Source organism: Arvicola amphibius, chromosome 7 (assembly GCF_903992535.2).
Source record: "Arvicola amphibius chromosome 7, mArvAmp1.2, whole genome shotgun sequence".
NCBI lineage: Eukaryota > Metazoa > Chordata > Mammalia > Rodentia > Cricetidae > Arvicola > Arvicola amphibius.
In genome coordinates, this window is record NC_052053.1 from 123,733,543 (window position 1) to 123,756,269 (window position 22,727).

A 22,727-nucleotide genomic window follows, 5' to 3' on the forward strand; every position below is an offset into this window, starting at 1 on the left:
AAAGTTGACAAATAAAATATTCATGAGTAAAAACCTTTGGCTTGGCAGTGGTGGTGCAAGTCTTTAATCCTAATCAGAGGCAGGTGGGTCTGTGAGTTCACGGCCAGCCTGTTCTACAGAGCTAGTTTCAGGACAACTGGGGCTGTTAAATGGAGAAACCTGTCTCCCCAAAAAAAGCAAAAACAAAATTAATATGAGCTCTACAATTAATATATCTCTCCACGTTCGGCAGGTTGCAAGAAAAGAAACCATGTGAAAATGGTTCATTTTTTATAAAGTCATTAGTGTTATTTAACATTAAAATCATAAACATAGTTATCCTTCATTTTAAAGGCAAATATTTTAAATAAAAAGATTAGAATTGTACATTTATATTCTAATATACTTGGTTATGAGAAAAGTGGCAAGATAACATGAAAAGTGGACATGAAGCCCTACAGTGAAGGACCCTTGGGTTGGATATGACCCTTGGTCATGTACCTGTACATGACAGTGTGGCTGCCTGGCACATTAGTTAAAAAAAAAAAGAAAGCAACAAAGAGAACATGGTGGGGGGGGGAGAAGTAGTCACCTTAATTATGAATAAATTAATTTTAAATGACAACAACCCAATTAGAGATTGCCAGAGTGGATTTTTTTTTCAACAAGTAAGACTTCCAGCCTTGACAGGGTTCCGTTTCAGTCCTGGAGAGGTTGTCAGAGAGTACTAAAGACATTTTAGGAAGGAAGGAGTCTTATAGGCAAATGACTGTGTTGAGACTGCCTGCCCTCCTCCCCTCAAGGAGAAGCAAAATCATTTAAAAGGAAACTAGTTTTCCCCATTCCTAGAACACAAGCCTGTGAAGTGAACTGAGCTTGTCCCCTGATTGAGGCCCCGAGCAGCGGCAATTTCCCCAGCGTCGTAGTAGATAGCCTCTGGAACAGAGGCAATTTCGTTGACTGGAATTGATAATAGTGACCAGCCAGACAATACTCAGCATCACTGACTCTCCATCCCTCATCCCACGGGAAGCCTTAGATGTAGTGGCCTTATCCCTGAAGACAACGCTGAGATTTTTCGTCTCCTGTTGCTTTCAGGATTGAATGGAATTCCTATCCCAGTTTTCTTCATTATGGTTTGCATCTGTTCTGTGGGACAGTTGTCTGCACATGATCTTTTTGGAGCCAAAAGTTAAGTATCTGCTCTAGGACTCGGCTAATAGCACCTCTCTGAGTGTCTTTTATTGTATGTGGTGAGAACAGTATCTACTTTGTCAGTTTTGAGGCCACAGTATATTATTAACTATAGTCACTGAATTATCCAATTGATCTCTTGAACTATTTCACTGATGTAAGTGAAATTTTGTGGTCTTTAGTCAACCTTAGTCCAATCCCTGCCTCACCTCAAATCCCCTTTGTAACCATCATTTTACTCTGCTGTCATTCTTGTTTGATGCCTATTTTGTTGTATGTAATTTTACTATTTTGAGGCACATGCCTCAGGCAGACGCCATGCCTCTCCTCTCTGAGACAGTCGCCATGAAGCCAGCCACCAGGTCAGACATGCTGAATCTTTCTCGGCAAGCCACCACCTCATGGTGCTACACAGATTATTAGATATGGGTTAATCAAGATGTGAGAATTAGCTAATAAGAGGCTGAAACTAATGGGCCAGGCAATGTTTAAATGAATACAGTTTGTGTGTTGTTATTTCAAGTGTAAAGCTAGCCGTGTGGGATGAAAAGCAGACCTGCTCGCCTCATCACTACACTACATTAAAGTTAAACCTTCCTTTTTATTTTAACAGAAAAGGGGAGGTGATGTAGGAGTCCCCTCTGTGTGCTGTGATTACCATTAATGAATAAAGAAACTGTTTTAGATCTATAGCAAGGCAGAACTTAGGTAGGCAGGGAAAGCTAGGCTGAATGCTGGGAGAAAGAAGGGCAGAGTCAGAGAGAAGCCATGGAGCCAATGCCAGAGACAGATGTGCTGAAACTTTGCTGGTAGGCCATGACCTTGTGGTGATGCACAGATTAATGGAGATGGGTTAAAATAAGATGTAAGTGTTAGCCAATAAGAAGCTAGAGCTAATGGGCCAAGCAGTGATTTAAATAATACAGTTTCTGTGTGATTATTTCAGGGATAAGCAGCTGGGAACCAATAAGTGGCCCCCTGCAGCAGAGTTCTTCTTTTGTAGAGTCCATGTGTCAGTAAGATCCTTTTGTGTATCTCTCTGTCTGGCTCATTTCACTGAAAATAATTTATTTCAAGCTCATTCATATTATTTTAAGTTACATGATGCTGTTTTGAAAAAAGGAGGAAGTCTCAGTTGTATGCTACTGTGTAGCTTCTGTAGCCATTTCTCTGTTAAAGAATGGTTTTTGTTCCTTATTATGACTATTATGATAGTACAAGAATGAACAAGTGATTGTAAATGTTTTTAGACATTCCTGATCTCAATTCCTCTGCAAGTGTGGCTTCTCTTTTTTCTACTTTTCCCCCCACCTTCTGTTATCTCTTATAGCTCTGGATGATAATCAGGATAATTGATTTTAAGTAACATCTGAGGATGACTTTAATCATCATTTCTGTGATGATTAGTAATGCTGAATATTATATATATATGTATATATATATATCCTAGTTATCTGTGCATCTTTTATACAATGTCTCTTCAGATCCTTTGGCCATTTTCTAAAAGTGGTTCTTATTTTTCTTTAATTGTGTTATTTCAGTTTATCTCAACATCTGCATTCCCCTATTAAGTATCTACAAGTACTTTGTGTAACCTAAAGAAACATCCTCTTTCACCTATGTAATATTCTGCAAACTTCATAATTTTGGGCTTTGTTCATCCATCTACAGGGAGAACAAAAAACAAAAACTGCAGGAACAGTCTGAAGTTTAAATTTTGGCATTCTGTAAAGCATTGTATTGTGTTGACACTATTTTTTAAAAGTTGGGTAGAATTCTGCAATGAAAGTTTCTGTGCCTAGATTCTCAATTTCGAAAAAGTGTTAAACTTCATTCAATATATTTATCAGATGCAATACTAGTAGGATTCTGTCCCCCCCCCCCCCATGAATTTTCTTCTGTCAAAGGGAACTATCCACTTCCTCCACACTGTCAGCCAAGGAACAAAGGCGTTCACATTATTCCCTCAGTTTAAACTCATGACTCTGGAATTTTCTGTTGATATGTGGAGCATGCACACACATGACCACATGTGCAAACGTGTGTTTGTGTGTGTGATTTATGTACTTATACAAATGTGCTGAAGATGTGGTCCTCACCATGGTGTCAAGGTGGTGGGACATGTAAGAGATGGAGACTTTGTTACTGAGGAGCTGTCCCCAGAAGGTGTTATCCTATCAGTGAATTAGGAGGAAGTTTAGCCACTGACGCTGGCTTCCTATTGTGAAATCTAGTCTCTTACTTGATATCTTTACCTGCCACAAGGTGACACAGTCAAGTGGGGACAACACAGTAACAACATGTGAGATGATCACATACTTTTAAAGGTATATACCAACTAGAATCTTTACTCATTGCTGAGAGATTTCCAAGGGAACAGTCATCTTGGAATGTTTAGAGGCTTCTTCTACCTACTAAACAATCAGACATAAGCAGAAAACATGTTTGTTGATATAAAACTTCTCGTGAACATTTGTAGTGGCTTTATTTGTAATCATAACAAAACAATAAATAAAAAATTAGAACAAACTATCTAATGTTTCCTATCTCTAGCATGGATACAGCCATGAACCACACATACAGATGTACTGTGAGTGATTCAGGAATAAAGTAGAATAAACTCTCAATTACTAAACCACAACACCAGAACTCTCAGAATAATTTTTTCTAGATGGAAAAAGCCAAGACTCAAAATTTTCTTCTTTTTTCTTCTTTTCCTTTTAAGTTAAAATTTTCAGTGACTAGTTTGTTTGTTTGTTTGTTTTTTTCCTTCAACTAGACCCAAGTTAGAGCTAAGTAGGAAGAGGAACTTCACTTAAGAAGCTGCCGTCATCATATTGCCTGTAGGAAATTCACCATGGTATTTCCTGGATTAATGGTGGGTGTGGGAGGGTCCAACTCACTGGGGTGGTGCCACCACAGGGCACCCAGGATTATATTTACAGGCAGTGAAAGCCATGGCCAGCTAGCAAGCTAGTAAGAAGCATTCTTCCCTGGCTTCTGTTTTAGTTCCTGCCTCCAGGTTCCTGCCTTGGCTTCCCCTAATAATGCACTGTAACCTGTAAGCCAAATAAACACTTTCCTTCCTAGGCTGCTTTTGGTCATGATGTTTATCACAGGAATAGAAATCTAATTATGACAGAAATTGGTACCAGCTTCATGGGCTATTAGACAGACTCGACTGTGTATTTTGGAATGGAGGATTGTGGAATGAGTTTGGAACTTTTAGCTGGAAAATCCATTGATTACCTCAGAGCTTAATGAGCTGCTGTGCGTGCTTGGAAAATAGGACTGGGGAGAGAGATGCAGTCAATGGAGGCCTGGTTCGTGATGTTTCAAAGGGAAGCAAAGACACTCTCAGGGAGGTTCCTGTGATTTTGTTTTTAATTAGGAATCTGCTTGGTCTTTAGGATCAGCTATGATGAATCTAAGAGCGATACTGCTAAGTAAACCCTTTGCTTTAATGGGGTAGTTGATATTGGTTAGCCGAGGTAGACAAATCAGCTGTCATCAAGAAGAGAAGAACATGAATGAGTCATGAAGAATAACAGCTTGGTGCTGTTAGACAGGTCCGGGGTCCCCGAAAAGCACATAGAAGAGGCCATGGGTGAAAGAGCAGCCTCAGCTGCGTTAGAGATGCCAGCATATTGGAGATTCTCGGAGAACAGGAGAGCAGCAGGTGTGCAGAGGAGTCGGTCTGAGACCAGGAGACGAACTATGTGTTCTGTGAGTGGCAGATCTAGAGCAGGGTAGCCCAAAAGCTTTTCGGAGCTGGAAGATTGTGAGTCTCAGATACTGGACTCTTAGCTATTTATACTGTTGGAAACTTTGGTTTTACTTAGATCTTAGTTGTGGTTTGATCAGTACCTGTCTGTCTTGCTTGTTTGACTATCTCTATTTATTTATATGTTTATCACTCCATCACTCTATCTATCTATCTATCTATCTATCTATCTATCTATCTATCTATCTATCTATCATCTATCTATCTATCTATCATCTATCTATCTATCTATCTATCATCTATCTATCTGTCAACTATCTATCATCTATCTATCATCTATCTATCTATCTATCATCTATCTATCTATCTATCATCTATCTATCTATCTATCTATCTATCTATCTATCTATCTATCATCTATCTGTTGATCTGTAGATACATATAACATATGTCTATATATATATACATATATGTATGTATCCTATGTATATGTTATACATTTTTAATCCTTTTAGAACTATACTCTAAAACACTTGAATTGTATTATATGTTTGTTGTACTGATACTATTTATAGCTGCACGAAATATTAAACCTCTAGAGATAAACTTGAAAAATATGCCTATATATAAATTATATATATATAAAACTACAAATATTGTTCAGATAAATTAAAATAGACCTAATGTATAAAGCACATTTGGCTCCAAATAGAAAGACCCTATATGGAATAATGTATTTCTTCCCAAATAAGTCTATGCAGAATCACTGAAAAGTCATAAAACAATTTTTGTGTATGTGCAGAAATTGATTAGTTGATAGTTAAATTCATGTGTATTATTAATAATATAATTTAATATAGTATAAAATTTGAGAAATGCCTTTCAAGGGAGGGAACTTGAAGGAGGAGTTATTATTCCTTGTTTCTAGGCTTGTATCGAGCTCTGATAATTATAAATCCACTGTGACACTGGCATGAAGATGGTCACATCCACCCACACACACTCATCATGAGAACCAGCAATACTATGCCTAGGTGTTTACCCACATGAAGTGAGAGCATATGCCCACTAAAACACATACACAAATGTTTGTAAACTTTTTATTTGTAACAGTCATAAATTAGGGCTAAAAACAGATGTCCCTTTGTGGGTGAATGGACAATTATGCTAGATCCACTTGATGAAATACAAATAAATAATATGTATGCAGTACGTTCGAATGATTCCAGTAATATAACTATAAAAGGAAGCGATGAGGTACAATGTACCTAGAGAATATTGTGCTGTTTCCTTTACGTGAGACTATACCACATGAGCTTGTCCATGGGGACACAGAGGAGCTCTGACCCACAGTGGATGGAGGAGAGAACAGGGCTGAGGAAAATTTCCATGACCATGCTTCATGGGTTTATTATGATTTTGTTTGCATTGTTATTTGTGTTTGTTGAAACTGTTTTTCTATGTGCTTATGTGATTTTATGTAGTATGATTTATTCTTCAAGGAAGTAGTCTTTTTTTTAGAATAATTGTGACTTGTCCATTGTTTTTAAGACTGAGGAAAGTGGTATTTCCATTTTCTCTTTGTTCTTTAGTGCTGTGATGATATTATTGAAGACATTTTTAAGAAGTGAACTACTTTTTCCCTTTTAATTAGCACAGTGGAAGTGATGACATCATTTCAGCTGCCGTGTTTATTTTAGGAAAGTCTAAGAGACATGCAAAAGTAGTTTTAAGCCTTGTCATCAACATAGACTCCTAAAAGCCCAGAATGTTCTGAATATATTTATTTTTAATTTATACAAAAAGGCTCATGTGAATGAAGCCCCTAATTTTATGAATAAGAAAAAGATGGATTCATAATAACTGCACTTTTCTCCAGAATATTATATTCTGGACTTTTATCACAGTAGAAGGCAGATTACTTTTTCAAAATTTTGAGTTTGTAGGAAGGATCTCCCTATGCATCCCAGGCTGGCTTGCATCTCAGTATGTGACAGACGCTAGCCCAGAGCCCACAGTTCTCCAGTTTTCCTTCTTCTGGTTCCAGAATGATGGGACTCTAGGCATATGTCTCAACCTTTCGATTCCATATATTGATATTGGTGTGAGATCCAACACTGATTCCAGTATCAAAAAGGGAGTCTTCTTCTCTGCTTTGTGACTGTCCACACCATATTAGACAGCTTGACATTTGAAAGATAACAGTGGTTAGTAATCCCTTCAAAATGCCATGTTCCAGTAGGCCTTCATGCCCCAAAGTTCATTTGCATCAATAGCTTGTTTTAGTGAAAATTCTTCAAACTGAGTCAGAAAGCCCTTTTTGATAGTTCTCATATGACCTTGGATTTACAACCTGAAAGAAAGCAAGGAAGGTAGTGAGTAGAGCCCAGAGGAGAGGAGTGTCTAGCCTGGTTCTGAGAGTCCAGAGGAGAGGAGTGCTGTCTAGCCTGGTTCTGAGAGCCCAGAAGAGAGGAGTGCTGTCTTGCCTGGTTCTGTCCTGGATCAGAGGATGTAGATTCCAGTAGACTCTCTGCCTATGATCTGTTTAGCTTTCTTGAGTCATGTCTATTCTGGAATATGTCAAAACAGACTGACTTGACTTCTTTTGTTTTTGTTTGTTTTGTTTTTTGCCTAAATTGTCAAGTTATGTATAACAGAATTTTAATTAGCTTATTCCTGTTTTAGGTGAGAAAATGCATCCTCTTCCTCATACCACCTAGTATGCCTAGTATGTTTCTTAATCACGTTACCATAGAAACTTCTTTGAATCTGTTTTCTGTTCTTTGTTTGTTAATTAGAAAACTACTTGGTCATTCATTCTTGGCCTTGCGATGCCCAGCCTCTCTCCCACTAAAGGAGTCTTTGAGTACCATTTCTGACATTCATTTCTTTTAATTGAATATTCTAGATGTGTGCATGTTTTCTAATTAGCTTACATTTGTGCCCTGACATTTATTTTATTTTTCTTTTAAGACAAAATATTTAGGATGATTTTTGACCTCTAAACTATTGTGGTATTGCATTGCAGTTCCCTGAATGTGGTTTCTATGGACTATATGATAAGATCCTGCTTTTCCGGCATGATCCTACCTCTGAAAACATCCTCCAGCTGGTGAAAATGGCAAGTGATATCCAGGAAGGAGATCTCATCGAAGTGGTCCTGTCAGGTAAGTAGGATCCTGTCTTCCATTAGTTGTTTGTGAAGAATTTTTGGACCTAGGTTTTTAGGTGACATAAAAAATATATAATGTGCTGGTTTCCAACATGAGATATTTTTTGGCTCTGTCTAAATGAATTTTTAAGCTTATTTTTTTTTTTGGGAAATCCTGGCACAGTTGTATATATCTGTAATCCCAGCACTCTCAGGCTATGACAGAGGATCATGAGTTCAAGGCCAACTTAAGATAGAGTGAGTTCCAAATCAGGTTTGGCTACATAAGGCAGACTGTTTCAAGAAAGAAGAAAATTGGGAGAGAGTTTGCCTTTTTTTTTTTTTTTATACTTCTAGTCAGGACTCCATTATATATTCCTATTGCGTCCTTTACCCATCTTCTAACTTATACTCACATCCACATTGACATATACATTCTGTTTAGCAACTTGAATGGCTTGGACATCAGCACAAGCAGTTATCGTTACGGTGATGTTGAGGTGCCCATTGGGTCCCCAAATATCTAGAATCAGATAGAGAAGAGTTGAAAGAGCTTTTGATTTGCTATGGAATGCTGAGACCAGCAGCAGTGGGGGTAGATGCATTCTCACCATGCCCATGATACTGGTTAAGTCATTCCCCCAAGGATTGCTGTGTTTTGCCTGCCCTGTATTTGATTTTGGTCTTAAAATTCAATTTTTTTTTTATAATTTTGAATTCAAAAGTTATTGTTGTTAGCGCTGTACCTATCAATACAGAAAAAGGAAATGGGTGAATTTTACCTTAAAACCATGCACAGCTGCAGCACAGGTCCTTGCAGTGATGTGTGACTGAGGCAAAGAATGTAACTCTGTCCAGATTTTTATTCTTCCTTTTTTTTAAAATGGAATCACTATTGAGAAACTGGGGCTACATGGCTTCTCTCCTGCTCCCTGACTTTTGTTGCCTGCTGTCGCGTGCCTAAAGGAAATCCATTGTTTTCAGATTTTCTAGACTTCTAACCTGGAATCTTTCCCCGATCTGTGCTTGCCATGGAGTCCTGATCTTCATTCCTTATGTTTATTTAGTTGTTCTGCCCTGCTTTCTTCCACTCACGTTTTGTCTCTGCAGAGCCTCTGCACCTTGTGCTGCCCCCCTGCTGGTTAATATGAATTGTGGTAATAGCACATGCCACATATGATTTCTCTGAATATATCATTTGAGATGGCTCCTAGTATTCAGAATAAGAACACTCGGGAAAGCACTTCTAAGTAATAAGGTACAGCAGGCAAAGGCCAGAAAACCACAGAGAAGGGCAGCCCTGAGAAACACATAACCGCTTGAAAATTTAACAAAAAAATCATCAAAGCTTTTGCTTATTATTTTTATTTAGCAACTGCCCAGACTAATAAACAATAGAAAATTATTTCTTTTGTAAAAATGAAAATTTATTTTGCGATGACAAGCTATCCCATACAAGTAGGGCAGTTGTGGACTTCACAGAACCAAGGCAAATGAGACGTCCTAGGGCACTGCTGCTCATGGGGACTGAGGAGCTTTACTCATATGCTCTGTTTGATCCAGGCTGGATATGAATGGTATGTTATGCTTCCCCTATCATGCATGCCATTTTCTGGTGGTGCTCTTAGGTTTCACCTTCACCAGCACCCAGTCTGCTTTTGACTGATTAGTTGCATAGCATTAATTAACCACGGGCATTTATTTTCCTCTTGAAGACTAGTTTTACCATTAAATTTTGTTTACCTAAGTTGTCTGATTCCTCTTGAAGTCTAGCTTTACTGTTAAATTTTGTTTACCTAAATTGTCTGATATTTTTCTTCCCACGATTAAACTTAATCTTTTTCTTTGGTATAAGTGCAATGTTATATTTTTGTTGTATTTAGTGTTTCACTATTGGAAATGTTTTCTGACATAAAATCTCAGCCAAAAAAAATGAAAGAAAACCAGGGGAGAATGTAATTTTGAGAAAGGTTATTTTTCTCTCTTCTCCCATCAATGATTTCTCTTTCTTTTGTGATTTCTGAGACCTTTTATCATCCCAAGTTGCTTTGAGAGTTCATAGTGAACCAGACTGCTGCTGGCTAATTGCTTTGCTTTCTTCTCCCTCTGTTTGAAACACATAGTAGGTTTTGACCCGGTGGTAAGGAAAATATTGCTCAGATGTGGACGGATTGGGTAGGAAGAGAAAAGACGAGTAGCTGCATCAGTTTGCCCTAGGATACACACCCAACTCTGGCAATAGCTCTTTGTTAAGAAATGGATTAACTTTAGACCTACTGTTCTGAAGCAGGAAATGCTCCATGTGGATGTTTCTCTTGGCAAAGACAAAGCCCAGGATTAAGTGTGTGGTTCAGAACTGTGAAATAGCGATCATGGGAATCAGCTGCACTGCTCTTCATGATGGGACGACTTATGAAAGCCTGATTATTTAGCCCGAGCAGAGCAGATAGGTTATAGGACCCTATTTCCAGGACTCAACCTTCTTTGTACTTTTATTTTTGTCTTCATCTCTAATAGTAGTTTTGTGTGCATGCACACATGCCTGTGTCTGAGTTGTACAGAGACATCAGGAATTGTCAAGAACTGCATTTCTGCAATTCCTGGCTTGGTGTCAGTCAGGGACACAGGAGCCTAAATGGGGGCAGAGTGGACCATGTGCTGGACGCAAAACTAAAGAACTGTAAAACCATTTGGAAGCAGCTGATAGAAGAGAATGCAGAGTAGAAAAGGACTCGCGGAGGAGCAAGAGCCACCTGAGAGTGTCATTCCCTTTCCCATTCCTCTTGTGTCCCTTAGCGTGTTCAGTGTAGTTGCCAAAAGAGCCAGATCCTTCTTGAGTTATGAAGAACTGATTTCCTGGACATAGAGTACCAGTGATTTTCTTTATGATTTTTTTTTTGTGATACCTCTGAGGTTTGGGCATTTTGAATTAAAGATGCAGTTTATACTAGATAATTTATGACAGACATGAATATGACTTGGAGTCTAAGGTTTTTTTTTTTTTCTTTTGTTGCCTGTAGGTAAAGTGCTGTGTGCAGTGATTGCACACTCTCTGAATCAGACCATCTGGGCTCATGCCTTTGCCTGTTTTTTGCGACTAACATGCTCATTGAGTCATTTAATGATTCATGATTTCCTTGTCTGTGAAATGGCAACAGCCTACACTGTCGGTTGTTACAAAAATAAAGCAAACATGTAAAACACTGAAGAACATCAGTACCGTAAAATCTGCACTATTAACTGTATTATTGTTTGTTTGCTCTTTGTAGCCTCTAGGCTGACATTCCCAGGAAGCCAATCTGATAACTCTGAGGATTGGCAGGTTAAGCTATATTAAAAAAAAAAAAAAAAGATTCATCAATACGTCTGTACAGATGTGAAACCATTTTTTCCAAATTGCCATATAAAGTTGGCTTTTTCATAGGATGTTTCTGCCTCCCTTGAGCACCTACTGGGTCTTGCTTCTGCTCTCTTATTCTTTCCAGGCCATATCCATGAATTGATTGATTTAAAAGTAGGTTTCTAGTCTCTCATTTCATACAGGAAAAGAATTCTGTCCTGCAAACTGGAGTTAAGGGGCTGGGGAAAATGGTTCACGTAATAAAGTGGTTATCGCATAAGCATGAGGCCTGAGATCAGATCCCAGAGCACAAGTAAGAAGTTGGACTTGGCATCATGCATCTGTAATTCCAGTGCTAGAATTTAGCTTTTTCTTTCTTTCTTCCTTTCTTTTTTTTTTCAAGACAGGATTTCTTTGTGTTGTGGTAATTCATTCAGCCAATAGCCTTTTAGATAGTAGCCCATTAGGGCATATTCTGAGGTACTCTAAGGACAGACAGGAAGCATGCTCGCCCCTCTTTTTCTTTTCGCTTGGTTGGTGGCTATAGCTTGGTTTGCAGCCCCAGTGTCCATAGAGCAGAGGAACATTCTACTGCGAGTGATTCCACAACATTTGTTGTCCTTTTTAAAGGGCGTTTGTGGACCTCCTTTAATTATGCAACACTCCTTTATAGGTTTGGAGCCTGTCCTGGAACTTGCTCTGTAGACCTGACTGGCCTTGAAGTCACAAAAATCTGGCTGCCTTAGCAATGAGATTTCAGGATCTACTTACATTATCTTTATTATAGAACCACTGTCCTCTTCTCTCTCAGAAAAAATAAATAAATATTTAATATGGCTACTCAGACTACAGCCAGATCATGCTGAAGGCTTCTCTGCTTATACAGAGACAGAGGTAGCTGAGACAGGAGGATTGCTACAAGTTCAATACAGTCTGAGTTACATACAGAGTTCTAAAATGATGGGGAAAATATGAAATATTAAATCGGATAACACTGTTAATCTCTCTCTCTCTCTCTCTCTCTCTCTCTCTCTCTCTCTCTCTCTCTCTCTCTCACACACACACACACACACACACACACACACTGCTGCAAGTCCCGTCGTTTCTCTGAGTCTTGATCCATCACCTATATTGCACTATCAATAGTGTGTGACTGAGCTTGAGATTTCATGAGACTCATAAAACATTCAATATGTGTTTGGTGAATAAATGCTTAAATTAATAAAAAAATCAATAAATGAATGATTAAATTCTCATTCTAAATATTACATCCAAAAATTACTTCTGGTCTGTGAGAATTGCATTTCTATGTCTGATATCACTTCCTCTTGGCCTAATCTACTGGTAAAATTACTGTTACTGTCATCAAGCTAGTCTTTTCCTCTGGATTTTGATGCCTTCTTTGGAAACATTCCATCATGGACTAATATTGGGGTCAGATGATGTGCCAGGACATATTATGGAGGTCAAGGAACAACTTGCAGAAGATGATTTCCTGGTCGACTGTGGCAATTTCAGGAGTCATACCTGCTGGTCAACTCACTGGCCCTGAGTCTTTTACATGTTGTTGTGCTGATTTATGTTAGAAACTGTTAATTTGGAGAAAAGCAGTCCTACCTTCAAACTATTATAGTTCATTTCCCCCATCTCACGTGAGACCTGCTTTTCAGTCTGATTCCTGTAACCTGAAGGGTATGCTCATCACGTGACCAGATAACCTGATTTGCTTTCTTCATCATTTTTGGTACACCCCTCAGTGCTGAATTTACCAGATTTCATCAGCTCGGTAACTCTGGCTTATGGATTTCCGTGCCCGTGCTGTTGCTATTCATGGTGGCCCTTGGAGCTGGCCTCAGACTTCTGTTTCAAGTCTAGAAGGAATGAGGCCTGATGGCCTGGGGTCCTGGCTCGCCTTCCGTGCTGTGCTCACTACCCTGTTGTCCTCCACACTAGGGCTCTCTGTGTCTTCTGCGTTTAGCACAGCAACTTCTCTGCCTGAGGGTCAGCTGGCAAGACCCGCAGGAAAAGTTGACGCACATGCTCCGGTACTGGGGTCCAGATCTCTCTAGATCCCGGCCAGTGTACATGCCGTGGTTTTCAGAGAACATGTCAAGCTCCTCCGTTTGCACAGAACTAGCCTCAGGCTTATGTCTTCACCATCTGGCATGAGATATAAGCCAGAGATCACAGTGGCTCCATTCCGTTCCTTTTCATCCACTATTGCACTAATTGAGGACAGTATTTCAGCAGCCATACAGCTAAACAGGAAGGGCACGAACGCCACACAACGGGATTTTTCTTCTATTCTTTGGTCACCGTGTAGCTAAAAACTGAACGTTTACTTCTCAGACTGACAGACAGTTCATTTATAGCTAGCCTTGTGTATTTAAAGGTAGTCAGGTAAGGTCCTTGATGAACAACAGGAACTCAGAGAACTTTGCTTACAAACAATTTTTCTAGAAAATATAGTGAGTTTTCTTTTCGATGTTTTATGAGTTATTTTATAAACCAAAGGCAAAAAGCCTCTGTGTGGTAAACATGCTATCCCATCGAGCTATGTCCTTCATTGCCCAAGAGTCTTATTAGTTTGTCCTGTTTAGCACTTTCAAGTGGATTTGTGGTACTTACCGTAAAAAGTAAATCCACATTCTATGTTAAAAATGAAATCTTTGCATATCAGACATACAGAAATAGGTGAGTTGCAAAATTTACGGGTGGCATTATAGCTGTTTCTGACATAATGTAGCTCTGTAAATAGATATTCATGGTTTTCCTCTGTAAAAATACAATAAAGATTTTTTTATTTCAAGTTAAGCATAGTAAATTTACTTTTTTATTATGTTAGGAAGAAAGCTTCTTGGGATCTCAGTTTAATTAAGAGAATGAAAATATTTGGATTTTTATTTCATCCGTCTTTTAGAAAAATATGAAGTTCTGATGCAGCAATTGATTAAGATACATGACCGTCCCTCTCATAGGCAATTTATTACAGAAACTACCTACTGCACCTAGCTATGTGCATTTAACTAAAATAAAATAGAAACTGAATTTCTAAGTCTTTAAGGTTTCAGGACACATATAAGTAACAGCTGCCATTTTCATCAAGAGAAGACAGTTTTATTAAGCACAATGGCTGAAGGCATGCAACTAATTAAAATACAAGTTTTAATTAAATTAGTAAATCCTAGAATTTACATTTATGTGATGTGAAAATATGATTTTGGAGAAAAATTGTTTTTAAACACAGATGCTTTTTTCAGGAAAATAAATCTGAATTTAGAGAAATTTACATGCTAGAATTCTGAGCACACTTTTTGAAAAGCATTGATAGATATTGATTTTTATTGATTAGTACTGTTCATTGTTTTACTTCATGATGTTGTGTGGGCGGTGTCTTTCAAAAACTGTGAAGACATATTTCAACACTCCTTGAATTCTTTTAGTGTGGTGATAATTCCCTTATATAGGAAAGATTACAACATATACCTTATTTCCATATTCAGTTCTCTAGTTGTCTCTCTCTAAGTCAGACACAAGGACAGGCATTAGAAACGCGTGCGCGCGCACAAACACACACACACACACACACACACACACACACACACACACACACACACACTTGATAGAAGACTCTAGAGGAGGGTAAGAGAGACCAAAGTGTACATACTATTAAATACAGTCATCACAGCTGCCCCCATCAGCAGTCGCACGCTGCAAACGTTGCTACAGGGTGATCTGAAGGCTTCGTAGGAGTGAATTATTTTTGCTTAAAAGTTAAAAGATGGTCCATCTCTTGAAAAGCTGCCAAACAGCCTGTGTTTGATGCTCCATGATTGGTGCACAGGGTCTCAGCCATGCCACCGTCTGCCCAGCCCTCTCCCGGTGGTTGGCATGCCATTTGCTTGCTTTTAGCATGCAGCCCATATAAAAATCTATCATAATCTTCCAAAATTAGAAATGCAGCTGTTTTAAGTCTTCACCAGCAGTGACACTATTCATTATGCCAGTGTGGGAATCAAATACAAAGATGTATTTGAAAAGAGCAATGTTGCACCAGAATGGATGTATGCCTTCACTTTCTAAAGTAATTCACAACCACAGACTCTTCACAAGTGCTGACTTCAGACTTGCAGGATGTACAAATAAAAAATTATCTGCTTTATTGCATACATTTTAATACAAAAATAAGGATTTGAACTAGCCCTGATTTTATTTTCCCTGTTGTAAAACAATTCCAGCTTTTTAAGTTGTTAGAAAATATTACTTCCCACCAACCATTTTTCTTATATTGTTTGGTTTATATTTTGCTCAGAAAGTTTTGAGATTTTGATCATTAACACATGTTAATCCTGAGAACATCTATCATGTAGAGCTTTCAGATTTCTCAGTTAGACAAAGTAATGGTTCATTATTTTTTTCCTTTTTTAAAAAATAATTTTCCCTCCTGTTTATAATTTCCTTTCCTCTATTTTTCCAGTTCCTCCATCCCTCCCCACCCCTTCTATCCCTTCTTAGAAAATAAACAGTCTTCTAATAGATAATAACAAAACAAGTTAAAACAAACGCTAACACATCCGCAAAAGACAGACAAAGCAACAGAAGGAAAAGAGTTCAAGGGAAGGCTCAAGAAACAGAGACCCACTTGATTTCACCCTCAGGGATCTCATAAAAACATAAGAAGAAATGGAGAGAAAGGGAGAGAGAGAAATGTAAATAAAAAACAATATTTTTTAAGAAAGTAAAAGCTCTGACATACCATTATTATAAATGGAACTCCCAAAGATAATGTTGAGAAGAAGAGGTAGAAGAGGTCCCCATAGAGAAGAACACTCACCCTTTTCTCAGAGAACCTGATTTCAATTCCAGCCCACACAGCAGTTCACAACCATCTGTAACTTCAATTTAGTGAACCCAGTGTCCTCTTCTGGCTTCCACAGACTTTGCACATATGTTGTACATGGACATACATGCAGTCAGACACTTATACGCATAACATACAAATGAATAAATCTTTAAATGGCAACAATAGGCTTCTTGATGACAACAACAAAAGTAGACAATAGATTCTCTTCACATGATAATATTGAGATATTGAAAAGAATGCAGCTATATAAAAAATAGCCCTTATTTCACTGCTTCATGCTTAACCACATTGTCTAGGGTGACAGGAGTCTGGCAGCAGTGAAGGTTTGGGTATATCACTCTGTTAAAGACTTGTTCAATTTTCAGTCACATTACATTATTGGTTTGTTTTGTTTTGCTTTGTTTTTGAGGCAGGGTTTCTATGTAGCTTTGGAGCCTGTCCTGGAACTAGATCTTGTAGACAAGGCTGGCCTTGAACTCACAGAGATCTGCCTGCCTCTGCTTCTGAGTACTGGGATTAAAGTCGTGTGCCACCACTATCTGGCCTATTTTTTTTCCTTTTCTCAATCTTAGAGAAGTTTCTTTAATTTTTAAAATTTTTTTAGCTATATATTATTCGCTGTTCCCCTCCCATCCCCTTCTACTCCCTCCCATGATCCCCATACTCCCAGTTTACTCAGGAGATCTTGTCTTTTTCTACTTCCCATGTAGATTAGATCCATATTGTAGGCTGGTTTTTCTTTGCTTTATGTCTAAAAGTCAATTATGAGTGAGTACATATGATAATTGTCTTTCTCGGACTGGGTTACCTCACCCAATATGGTATTTTTCTAGATCTATCCATTTGTCTGTAAATCTCAAGATGCCATTATTTTTTTTTTCTGCTGTTTAGTACTCTGTTGTGTAAATGTACCACATTTTCCTTACCCATTCTTCAGTCAAGGGCATTTAGTTGTTTCCAGGTTCTGGCTGTGACAAACAATGCTGTTATGAACAGAATTGAGCACATGTCCTTGTGGTATGATTGAGCATCCTTTAGATATATACCCAAAAGTGATATTGCTGGGTCTTGAGGAAGGTGTTTCCTAATTTCCTAAGAAATCGCTATACTGATATCCAAAGTGGTTGTATGAGTTTGCACTCCTAGCAGCAATGAAGGAGTGTCCCCTTTGTCCCACATCTTCTCCAGCATTAGTTGTCATCAGTGTTTTTGTTCTTGGCCATTCTCAACAGGTATAAGATGAAATCACAGAGTTGTTTTGATTTGCATTTTTCTGTTGGCTAAGGACATTGAGCATTTCCTTAAGTGTCTTTCAGCCATTTTATGTTCATTTGTTGAGAGTTCTCTGTTTAGGCTTGTACCCCATTTTTTTAATTGGATTATTTGTTCTTTTGATGACCAATTTCTTTAGTCTTTGTGTATTTTGGAGATCAGTCCTTTGTTTCATGTGGTGTTGGTGAAGATGTTTTCCCATTCCGTAGGCTGCTGTTCTGTCTTGTTGACCATGTCCTTTGTTTTATAGAAGCTTCTCAGTTTCAGGAGGCCCCATTTATTAATTGTTTCTCTCAGCATCTCCTGGCACATTCTTGTTTAGAGGAAAACTGGATAGTTTAAAATTGTTTCCCTCTATTATCTAGTTAGCACTGTTCATAAATGAAATAAAAGTCTAAATTTAATTCAGATGATGATGTGTTAATGTTGTTGATACCATATGAGATTTTTCTTAGTTTGAATTTCCCACCTACAAGTTGTATTTATTTTGGGGAATTTACCTATGAAGACTGTCTTACTCCTCAATAATCCAGATCATGAAAAATACAACTAAGTATACACATACTGGAAAATGGATTCGTTAAGATGTGTTTATCATTCGTATTCATCAGTTCGGGTAATACTGACATGGTAAAAAGTTTGCTGTGGTTCTTAAAAATAACCTTTAGAAAAACTGGTAAATTCCCATTCTGTGATAATGTTGATCTCCTATTTTAAACAGATGTATCATGATATAAAGGTCATCCTAAAAATACTTGTTCATCATCAACAAACTTCAAAATTGGATTTCCATTTGGGAAACAAAAAAGCCTGTTACTGCCTTTAAAGAGTGAGTGCATTTGAGGAATTCTCAAGTTAAAATGTTATGAGTCTAATTCTTGTGCTATATGTGCAGTAGCTTCTGAACCCCAAGGAAGAGAGCAGGATGCTTGCCACTGTGGAATTCCCTTCTTTCTTTACATTGTGTGGATTGGACCTAGTTTCATAGTTGTGCGAGCATTATTCTCTTAATTCCTTAATATTGCAGAATAACCTGAGGGCATGTTATCTTCAGCTTAAAAGGTTAAAATATCCCTTTAAAAATATTAACTAGCATTTTCCTACACTTCTTAGCTTTTTAGAAAACATTAGACAATGCAATATGATATTATAGCAATTATGATCAAACTTTAATGAAATACATTTATTTAATTTTAAGCCTTTATTGACTGTCTTTCCTCCTTATTACAAGTAATTACAAATAAGTCGTGTTTGTATATTGAGACTAGTTGATTCACTTTGCCCTTCAAGGTCAACAGCAATCTCACGATTATCTCATGTGTAAATCTCCAATCTTGCTGGTTTTATGCTTTTGAGACATTTAGTGCTGAGCAGAGGTCTTGGTTTGCCATCTCTGAGGACTGAAATCTATTTTTGGTATCCTAGAGTACTTAACATGCAGAGGAAGGAGGCTGCACAGCGAATCTTTCTGACTTAGAAATCATGCTGCCCTTAGCTGATAAAACCATTGCAAAGGTGTCATAGTCAAAACTTAATGTGCTTTTCAGCAAGCTATTTTATTTCAGAGTGGTTTTAGGTCCATAGAAAAGTAGCAAAAACTGTACACACAGTTCACGTTGCTCAGATTCATTCTCCCCTAATGGTGTCTTCATTATTGCCGTGTATATCTGTTAAAATGAGGAAATTAACATTGGCATAAGATGTGACTCCATCAAGTAACTGTCCGTCATTGTCCCACTTCCGTCTCAGGACTATAGGTAACATGCCAAAATGCAATTACTTGTCCTGTGTCCTGTGTTTCCTCTGGTCTGTGACAGGTATTCTTGATTTTCATGCTTTATTTTGGATTTTTTGTTGTTGTACTGCCCCTATTGTTTCTGTTTTGTTCTGTTTGTTTTTCCATGACTTTAATGGCCTTGAAGATGATATACACGTTATCTTGAGGATGTCTCTTGGCCTGCTCTATGTAATTGCTTTTTCTCATGATTACACCAAAGTTGTGTGTCTTGGGGAAAGTATCCTAGAGCAGGATTACCCTTCACATCGCATCACCGACCCTCTAAGCTAACGTGATAAACTACAGCCATAACTATGATGCTTAAATTTAATTACTTGGTGCATGTCCATTTTGCCTGGTTTTCTCCAGAGTCAGTCATTGCTTCCCTTCTATGAAAACATATTCTAAGGCCAACATATTCTTAAGACAGAAACAGCAAATTCCAGCCCTTGGGAAAGGGAGTCTTTGTTTCCTTGTATTTACCTAAAAGCCCATTTTTTTTCTATTTGGTATTTATTTTACGGTCCTGATCTTACATGAACCTTACTGCTTTAGTAATATATTTTAACATGGTTATTTTATCTTTTGCTGAACATATAAGAGAATAAAGCAATTTTAGGAAGCAATTCTGAATTTAGTGGCTGTTGGTATAACCACCTGCAAGGATGGTTAATTTTATGTGCTATTTTTCCTGGGCCACAGGTGCCCAGATACTTGGTTACAAATTCATTGTACTGACCGTGAGTCTATTGCTATATTGAGTAAGTCAGGTGGTCCTCCCTATTGTGGTTGCATATCATCACATCTATTGAAAGCCTAACTAAAATAGAGGGCTGGGCAAGGAAGAGTTTTCTTTTTCAGCTTCTGTTATAAATCTGGTTCATCAGCCTTCACCCTTTAGCCTTGGCCTTGGACTTCAACTGTGCTATTGGCTTGCCTGGCCTTGAGCTTGCTGGGTGAAGTTCTTTGACCTTCAAGTATTCCATAATAGTTTGCATCAATCATTATGATAATTTTTATCCATATTCAAGTCTATTATATCCCTTTTATCTACCCTCTCCATTTGTTCATCTGTATCCCTACCTGTCTGTCTTCTGTCTGGATCTATCTGTTGGCTTTGTTTCCATGGAACCTTAATACCCCAACCATTCTACTAAAGAATGACAAATATAGTAAGCATAGAAAACCTCCATATGGTCCTTGCTGAACTTTTCTTTTTGTAGTCTTAATGTTTATGCTAATCATTTCCTTGCATTTTTATGTGAGACTTCTTTTTAGATTTTATAACTTTATAAATGAGAGATTTTGTGGAATGGTTAAGTTGGTAAATGCTGTAAGTTATTATTCTATTACCTTCAGTTTTCCTGTAGATTTTACTTTACACTATTCTTTTATTTGGGGGGAGTGGGCCATGTGTTTTTCTTACTTCTTTACTGTTAGTAATATTGCAGTACACTCTCAATCCTGAATAGACTGACATACCCACCAACTTTAACCTGTAATTGATGTTCTTCCACAGGAGATGCTAATCAGCAGGTTTTCTCTAGTTCTGAATTTACCACAAAGTGAATTTGCTTAATGACAATTTGAAGTATTGAAATGAAAATTGAAGGGACGATGTACCAGAATGCTGTTGTAGAAGTTGATTTTGCATAAACCACATCTTCCAATCAATATAAATTTGCTAAAATCCCACTCTACTACATGCTAAGTGGGTTTGACTGTCTCTCCATTTACAAGGTTAGTGATTCTTTAAAAATGAGTAGTCTATATTATGAGGATGTTTGATTATGTTACCTTCCTGAAACCAAAGACTATCAGAACAAAACATTCAGGTAGCTTCTAAATAGCATCAATTATACTATATAAATCTTTTAAGTTTTTAAGATCAACTGTGTATCCAATTTAAACAATAGCTAAAACAATCATAAAATGATGGGTTTTCAGTTTTAAAAGCCTAGTAGTTATCTCAGTTTTCTATTTCAATTTAAATTCTGCCATTAGTACCTCACGCAGTCCAAATTCCACTTTATTTCATGCGGAAATACCCAGTCCCTCAATGTCCCCCGTTTTCTTGGATATATATTTTTCTGTTCTTTTAAACATCCATTTCCTTGTAGAAAAAAGAAACATGTACCTACTTTATTTTTTTATTTTGTGAAAATTTTCTCCTAATGACATTTTTATCTGCTTGACAAAGGTTTCACTATTGGCTAATACATTAGATAAGTATGATAAATATCAGAATAATTAGCAGCATTTACTAAGTCATACACCTATGTGTTGTGGATACGAGGTGAGTATCTGTCACCTTTGATCATCAGCTAGAGCTGCAGTCATAGGGTGTGTGCACTTAATAGGAAGTAACTCTTGTATCATATATGCTTGATAAGTCTTGATGAGTCAGTAGGCTATTATTCTGAAAGGTAAAGTGTGTGGATATCCACCATTAGTGATTCACCTTGAATTACCAATAATACACTGATGTCCAGTGATGGAAAAGCATAAAAGCGTTTTTTCCCTTAGAGTCATTTAAGCAACAATGAGTCCATGTTTGAATTCTCTACTTTATACTCCCCATGTCTTTCCCCTTCTGTGGGCATCAGTCTGAAGCTCTACCTGCATGAAGGCTGTTTTGGGCATCTGTATCTCTGTGTCTTCTGTCTGTCTGTGTCAGTGTGTGTCTGTTATTCACAAAGGGCTTCACTCTGTCTGTATTGATCAGAATAGAAAGCATCAATGGGGAATGGTTTAGAAATCTATAAAGAAATCTTTAACAGAGTTTTATAAGGGATTAAGTCACTGACTCCAATTGAACCCAAGTGACCCAGACAACAAGCATTTGTTTATCAACCTATATCCTTAAATATTGCTTTCAAAACTTATGGTAGATTTTAGAATGTTGCTTTCAACTTCTGTATTTATTTGCTTTCAGCAAATGATACACATGCATTGTTTCCGGGCCAGGGGACATGGAGGAAGTCCATAGACTAAGGTTGTAGCTATGGTTGTAAAAGCTGACTACATGGGAAACCCAAGGCAAGTGAGGTTTATTGTTACATTTTCTCTTCTGAAAACAGGTTAAACAATCAGTTGGAGTACACAGTAGGCTACCAGACTTAACTCTTAAGTGATTTTTATGTTGTATTATTAACTTTGGCTCTGAGGTCCAGCAAAAGTTCTAGTCTCTTAGAATGTAAGGGATATTTTCATAATATTGCATCACATGGTGAATCCTTTGGGATACTTCAGCTGTTGAATGAACCTGGAATTTCAGTCTAGAAAAGAGTATCAACATGCTAGAAGTCTACAGAGATTGACTAGCGAATTCAGCACTTAGGGAACTATACTTAAATCACGAGTTAGTCTAGTATATACAGACAGGGTGATGGAGCCTGGAATCTTTTTTTGTTTGTTTGTTTTTTT

At 37.7% G+C, this 22,727-nt stretch overlaps 1 protein-coding gene across 1 annotated transcript in view; it reads left to right on the plus strand.

Moving 5' to 3' along the window:
* Prkd1 (protein kinase D1) overlaps positions 1 to 22,727 on the plus strand; it is a 288,145-nt gene that overhangs the window by 146,675 nt on the left and 118,743 nt on the right. Inside the window, exon 2 of the mRNA XM_038336787.1 lies at positions 7,926 to 8,064. Coding sequence (XP_038192715.1) covers positions 7,926 to 8,064 — 139 coding nt within the window. The remainder of the gene's footprint in view (positions 1 to 7,925; positions 8,065 to 22,727) is intronic.